The sequence below is a fragment of the Nicotiana tabacum genome, chromosome 20 (genome assembly GCF_000715075.1).
Source record: "Nicotiana tabacum cultivar K326 chromosome 20, ASM71507v2, whole genome shotgun sequence".
In the NCBI taxonomy this organism is placed as follows: domain Eukaryota; kingdom Viridiplantae; phylum Streptophyta; class Magnoliopsida; order Solanales; family Solanaceae; genus Nicotiana; species Nicotiana tabacum.
The window spans coordinates 5,618,272-5,625,555 of record NC_134099.1 but is presented as its reverse complement, the minus strand read 5'-3'; the positions used below and the strand labels follow the sequence as shown (position 1 = coordinate 5,625,555).

The 7,284-nt window shown below is 33.7% G+C and overlaps 1 protein-coding gene across 1 annotated transcript; it reads left to right on the top strand.

The window, feature by feature from the left end:
- Window positions 1-3,255: 3,255 nt before the first annotated feature.
- On the top strand, window positions 3,256-5,290 carry LOC107808667 (transcription factor bHLH25-like). Its single transcript, XM_016633205.2, has 3 exons — window positions 3,256-3,666; window positions 4,432-4,788; window positions 5,096-5,290. The coding sequence occupies exons 1-3, from the start codon at window positions 3,256-3,258 to the stop codon at window positions 5,171-5,173; spliced, it is 846 nt and encodes a 281-aa protein (XP_016488691.1). The 3' UTR covers window positions 5,174-5,290.
- The last annotated feature ends 1,994 nt before the right edge of the window (window positions 5,291-7,284 follow it).

Below are 7,284 nucleotides of genomic sequence, written 5' to 3'. Positions count from 1 at the left end.
GATGCTCGAGGGAAAAATCTAGCAATGTGCCTCGGGTCACCACATGTATAACAAGACCTCGGCTGCTGAGACTACTGAACCTGAAACTAACCCTGACGGCCGGAGTAACCACCCTGAAAACTCTAGAGCGGAGGTGCACTGATAGGAGCTGGTGGTGCACTGTAGGGTAGCTGATCAGAATACTGCATATGAGAACCACGACCACCTGGAGCACCATGAGAAGTCTGAAGTGTTGAATGAAACGGCCTGGGAGAATGGCCCCTACCAAAAGAATCCCTGCCTCCAGATGAGGCACCACTGAACCTACCGTAATGACGAGGCCTCTTGTCAGAACCCTGACCACTTCCCTGAGATAGAACCGTCTCAACTCGCCTGGCCACATTGGTTGCATCCTAGAAAGAAATCTCACTCCCTGTCTCCTTAGCCATCTGCGATCTGATAGGTTGCGCAAGTTCCTTAATAAACCTCTTCACCCTCTCTCGCTCTCGGTGGGAAGTATAAGAAGAGCATGACGGGTCAAGTCAATAAATCTGGTCTCGTACTGAGTGACGGTCATAGAACCCTGCTGAAGACGCTCAAACTGCCTCCGATAGTCCTCCCTCTGAGTGATAGGAAGGAACTTCTCCAGAAATAGCTGAGAGAACTGATCCCAAGTCAAAGCAGGCGGCCCAGCTAGTCTGGCCAAACAATAATCCCTCCACTAATTCTTGGCGGAACCTGACAGACGAAAAGCAGCAAAGTCGACCCCATTAGTCTCCACTATCCGCATGTTCCGTAGAACCTCATGACAGCTGTCCAGATAGTCCTGGGGATCCTCTGTAGATGTACCACCATAGGTAGTAGTGAAAAGCTTGGTGAACCTGTCCAATCTCCACAAAGTATCAGAAGACATAGCTGCTCTATCACCGGTCTGAGCTACAACACCCGGCGGAACTACTCCAACTGGCTGAGCTGTTGGAGTCTGAAACTGGGTTGTTCAAATTTAAAAGAAGTGAAAAAAATTCCAAAAAGTGTTCAATATGTGTTATATACCTCTAAAATATAATATTTACCTATATATACAATGTAATTTTGACTACCCTTTAACCATGTAGCTTCGCCACTTATGTACCACATTTGATGTTTGTGCTAAATTAATGAACTCTTACATATGTATCAATTGATATGCAATTTCACCTCAATTAATTATTAATTCTTTTCCATTTTCCCTTAGTAAAGACAACATTAGACAGACGTTCTTTTCACATTAGCATGTCGTTAGGGGATAGCTAGTAGCTAGTCAATGCATAAGTATAGATAAATTAATCGATAGATTAACAATAAGAAACTCCATCGTACTCTACGTCATCGTTAACGTCATCCGATGAAAAATGCTGACATCAAATTAATTTAATATTCATGCACAAATAAAACAAAATTGTAGTATTAAAAGACAACTAAGATGTGCCATAAAAACTAAAAAATAACATTTTTGTATATTTTAATCTCTATAAAAGACACGAATATTTTATCTAACCTTAGAGGCAAAATCCACCGTTTCTATAACTTTTTCTCTATAATACCCCTTTCCCTTACTAGTTAGTTCGTTAGTCATATTTTTGTTTGCCATTCTAGTTTGCCCGAATGGTAATTATCCAATTGGATGATAAAGGTACACTATCCCAATGTACATTTGATGTAAATTAATGATCTCAGATGTAATTATATTGATTATATGGTTTAGGAAAGAGAGAAATTTTTTATATATGTCAAAAGTATTTATATACTTATGGAGTTAAACATGCCATATTTTTTAAATTAAAATGCAAAGTTTAAAGTTAAAACATCATTCTTTAGAGTTAAAGTTAATGTGTTTGCAAATATAAAAATGTGCATATCATTCTTTTTAGAGACATGCTAAAGAAAGTATCATGTAAAATAGAATATAAAAAATATGTATTAGTTTTGACATAATCATCAAAGAAGTTAGAGCTATATATATATATATATATATATATATAAATCTTGAATATTCCTTCAAAATTCATGACTTCAAACATTAAATTCATTAATAGCATTGACGTCGAATGCATAGGAGTCTATGTTACCCAAAAGAATAGAATACATTATCGCAGAGGATATAATACTATTGATAAAAAATTAAGCAGCCTCAGCAAAAAACTAAAGAAAAAAAGTTCAATGTTCTCTCTCTCACACTCTTTTAATTACAAGAATATGACATGATCAAATGATAACATCACCATTACAACTAGTACTAGAGAAATTATTGGTAATAAAAGGTTCAATAATCAACGTAAAATTAGGTACAAAAAAGAAAAAGAAAAAGAAGTAGGTAATTAAAAAGAGTATAAATCATTATATACTAATATAAGTGTCAAATGTTCCTAGTATATATTTGAATATAATGATAATTGACTGGCAAGATGTTGTACTTTAGCCTTCATTTATGGATGTAAAATTAGACTAACTTTCAAGTCCGCATGTGAGTAATAATAGATAACATACTTAATTTTTTTTGGTTTCCCATTTGGTGTCTGGTATTTGTATTGAAGCCCGACTATATCCGAATTCACACTGCGTAGGGTCCCATTCGGGGGGGAGCGCTCCTTACCAAGGATTTTTTCATATCCAGAGCTCGAACCCGAGACCTCTAATTAAGGGAAGAACAGTCTCATCCACTCCACCACATCATAAGATACATAATTAAGATACTAATTGAAATTGGATAGTGTAGGTCCACATCTAACTAAACCTCCTTAGCCGCCTGCTCTTAGTCCACCATTTTATTCGAAACATAAAATAATTAAAGGATGCAGTGAGATAGATAAAAAATTTCTATCTCATAAAATGCTTTGTGCACCAAGTGCTTTTTGCACCAAGCGAAGTAAAGCTTTCAGGTTCGAGTCCTAATTTAGTGTTTCGAATATCATATGATTATATTAAAACACAAAAGACATACAAAATTTAAAAACCTTTTTTTTTATATTAAAGAGTTGCTGAAAAGAAAAAGGATTTTTGCTGACCAAAAATCATTGTGCGTCACGTTAACACTGCATGCAAAACTAGATAGTGGAAATCACAACGTGAGAAGTTAAGGTGTAACATCAGTAGCAGTTTGAGCAACTTTCACCTTCCTTTTATGAAATTATTTTTTCAGCACCATAAAGGCAAGTGCTACACGTATTATTTTGTTATATTTTCTCATCTTTTTACGTACTTTAATTTGCTCTCTTTAATTAAAGATAAAAAAAATATATGGACGATCTTGCTCTTATCTTTTCTCATCATAATCGTGAAACGTCAAGAAAACGACTTCACGAAGATGAAAAGGCTGCTGCTTTGGCTTGCATAATTTCTTTCAACACTACTACTACTCCCAACTCATCACAATATTATTCATCAACAAAGGCTGAGGCAAATCAACAACAACAACAAATCCAGTGTAATCTCACACAGTGGAGTCCGGGAAGGATAGTATGTACGACTGAGGCAAATCCTAATACGATAAACTTCTCGCCCATTGTGTCGCAGAGTTATCAAAATGGAGGAATGGCAAGAAGGACAGGGGAGCAAGCTCAAGAACACTTATTAGCTGAAAGAAAGAGACGACAGAAGATTACTAAGTTGTTTGTGTCCTTAGCCTCTCTCCTTCCTGGCCTAACGAAGGTACGTACGTACTTGCAAAAACTCAAATATTTAATTAAATTTTACGCGCTTATGGGATAAAAAATATTTATACAATCAGATCGATTGTAAAGTAGGTCAATTTGTATGATAAAAATGGTACGTCAATTTGAAATCTTGCTGAATCTTCTTTGTTTAAGGTTTTCAAAAATTGTATTCATAAAAGAATGTCTTTTCTAAAGTAGCTTAGGAAATTTATTAAAGATTTTTTCCCCTACTATGACAAATCACTAACAATTTTCAAAAAGAATTAGAACGATCCATACTCATTTTTTCATTAAACGTTTTTGCATTTTTTCCCAAAAGTTGTCATACGAGTAGAACTAGGGTTACATTCAGGGGCGAATTCAACGTATTAATTATGGGTTCAATTGAACTCATAACTTCTAGACGTGGTTAAAATTGATGAAAAAATTGAGCTATGAACCCATAACTCAAACAAGGCGATGGGTTCAGTGGTTGAAGTCGAAATCTTGAAAACATAGAATTAAAATCCCGAATTGTTACGTTACACGCTCTCCAGTATAAGTAGTAATTGTACGCGGAAGTAGAGACGGACGTAATGCATGAGTTATGAGTCAATTCAGATTCAATAATTTTGACCCTAGATGTTTTAAAATAATTAATGTACTAAATAAGCACAAATATATATACTCATAAATTTCGAACGGCCCTGGACAAAACAAAGTAAAACTATAAAATTATTCAAAACAAAGTGGGCTGCTAATATTGTTAAATTTTTTATAGATGGACAAAGCGTCAATCCTTGAAGGAGCAACCAGTTTCATTAGACAAATTCGTGAAAAAACAGAAACAATGAAAGATCATTTAAAGACCAAAACAAACAATGAAAAAGGCGCAGTTCCTGCAGTGAAGAAGGCAAGAAATTATGAACATCAATATTCCATTGACATGAGTATTTTACCAGAAATAGAAATAAGAAGTCTAGAAGAGGAGGTGCTAATTACAGTCTACTGCAAGAAGAAATATACAGGAATTATTGATGAAATATTAGGTGTGATTCAGAAGCTTCATCTAACTATCAAAAGCAGCAATTTCATGTCATTTGGCAGCACCGCAATGCATATCACAGTTGTTGCTCAGGTCTGTTTACTCTTTCCTAAAATCCTTTTATATTGGGAGCCTTCGAGCGACGGTATAGTCATTTCCGTATGATTTATAAGTCATGATTTAAGCTGATACTTGCATTGGAATATACTTCCTACATCGCACCCTCTCGGGGTATGGCCCTTCGGACCCTACGTGAACACGAAATGCTTCGTGCACCGGGTTGCCTTATTTTTAAAAAAAATGCTCTTGTATTTCAGTTTGTTACTTGATTTGTTGGTTTAATGTACGTATTTCAATTTGTTATACTCACTTTTTTGTTTTTTACTTTTATTTTTTACAGATGAAGGACGAGTTCTGTGAGACAACAGATTGTCTTGCTGAGAAATTACGACAGTCAATTCTTAAAACGTTGAGATAATTTGATTAACAAACAAGCTAGCCATGAATCGCAATTTAAGGATGGGAATAATGTGTATAGTAATAATTGAATTGTTTGCATTTTTTATTTAATAAAGGTTGTTGATCGCAGTTTTTTTTTTTACTTTATTTTTAAAAAAATTCCCTTCCAATTAGGAGGATTTATAATGTTCCACACTTCCCCTCCAAAGTAACTCGAACTCAGGACCTAACGGTAGTGAGTGGAGGTGTTTTATCAACTAAGCAAGTTAAAATAATAAATCATGTGTTGGTTATAAATTGAATAAAGTTTTATTTTCAAAAGTACCCTTGGCATATGTATATTACCCTTAGCTTATAAAATAATCTGTAAAGCGCAATTAAAAATAAAGAACAATTTCAAGAGAAATTTAAATTGAGGTATACGAGATAAATGAGTAAGTAAATATTACATTCCTTTTTTAAACATGAAAAATTCATGTTAAAGTACTTGCATTTTTTGTTTAAATCGATGCCATTAATACTATTTACAAACGTATGGAGAAAATAATAGTCATTCCACAATTTTATTATAGTAGCAAACAGAGTCCGTTAGAAATTAGAGTAGGAGGACTATAAAAATTCAATGCAATATTGTTTTATGTACTAGGTTGCGTTTAAACAGGACAAATTTAAGTATAATAAGTAATAAAATAGAATACATACGAATCCTTCACGTGCACACATGGATTTCTATTGAGATTAGTGAAATAATCAGTATCCCAAGAACGGAACGTTGTTCTTCCCATATTGTCTTATTTAAGTACCTAATAATTAAAAATAGTTTAATTTTTATCCATCGATAGTATGACAAGATCCTACATAATTACTCCCCCGTTCACTTTTACTTGTCCAATATTCTAAAAGTAAATTTTTACTTTTTCTTGTCACTTTTCGTATATTAAGAGAAGATAGTTCTTTTTTCCTGTTATACCCACAATATTAATTATTCATTTCAAATAATTTTCTCAAATCTATTAAAAATATGCATCAATTAATATAAATATCATGATAAATTATGCACTTTATTTATTATTTCTTAAGGGATGCGCCAAGCCATAGTTGACAAATAAAAGTATACGGAGGGCATCACTAAAGAATAACTATAGGTAACTCTACCGTTCATAATAAATGAATTGGTGACCTAAACAATACGTATCTATTATGATTTTAAAAAAAATAAATGATATGTATATATTCTTTATACGCTCCGTGTGTATAAGTTATCCAATTAAAAAATTGAAAAGAAAAGTTCAAAAATAGTTTCCTATTCGGATTTGTAATTAAAAGATAGCCACGGATCCAAAAGTCATTACAAAATAGCCAATTTTTTTAATCCACAATACTATCATGAATTTTAAAAATCACGACAATATCGTAAATTTTTCACTTGTTTAAGTTGATATTCATGACATTGTCATGATGTTTTCGCGTTAAAAGATGCTGCGTTTCAATGAATTTTAACTGTTAGCTAATTTATAAATGTCAGTCCAAAAAATGGCTACCCGTACAATATTTATAAATATATTCTAATGGAGTAAAGTACACAAATAACCCTCAAGTGCTGCTCCTCGCTTACCCCATGCGCAATACTTTTAACTTTTGACCTTGAAGTTTTGTCCATGGGGCAAGCGCAGATCAAAAATTAAATATCACCCAAAAAAGTGTCTATTTCTGCAATTTTTTATTAGGCCGATATGCTTGGTCCAAACCACAACAAATCTGGGACATTTACATCTATACTTACTTTTTGGGTCACGTTTTAACTTGTGTCCGCTTTGTAAAAAAAAATTGCAAGCGTACCCACTTTTTCGCGTAACTTCAGCATACGGGGCCGAAGTAGCAAAGACAATCACGCAGAACTTCAGCATTCTAGTAGACGGACCTGAAGTAGCAAGTGTGTTGAAGTTTTTTGTTTGTAATTGTTGAACTTAAGCATAGTAGCTGAAGTTTTGTTCTCTGTTTGCTGAAGTTTTTGTTTGTAATTATTGAACTTAAGCATAGTAGCTGAAGTTTTGTTCTCTATTTGCTGAGTTTTTGTTTGTAATTGCACTAAATAAGCTGAAATTTTTTTGTCCTGGATTCATTAGTTTT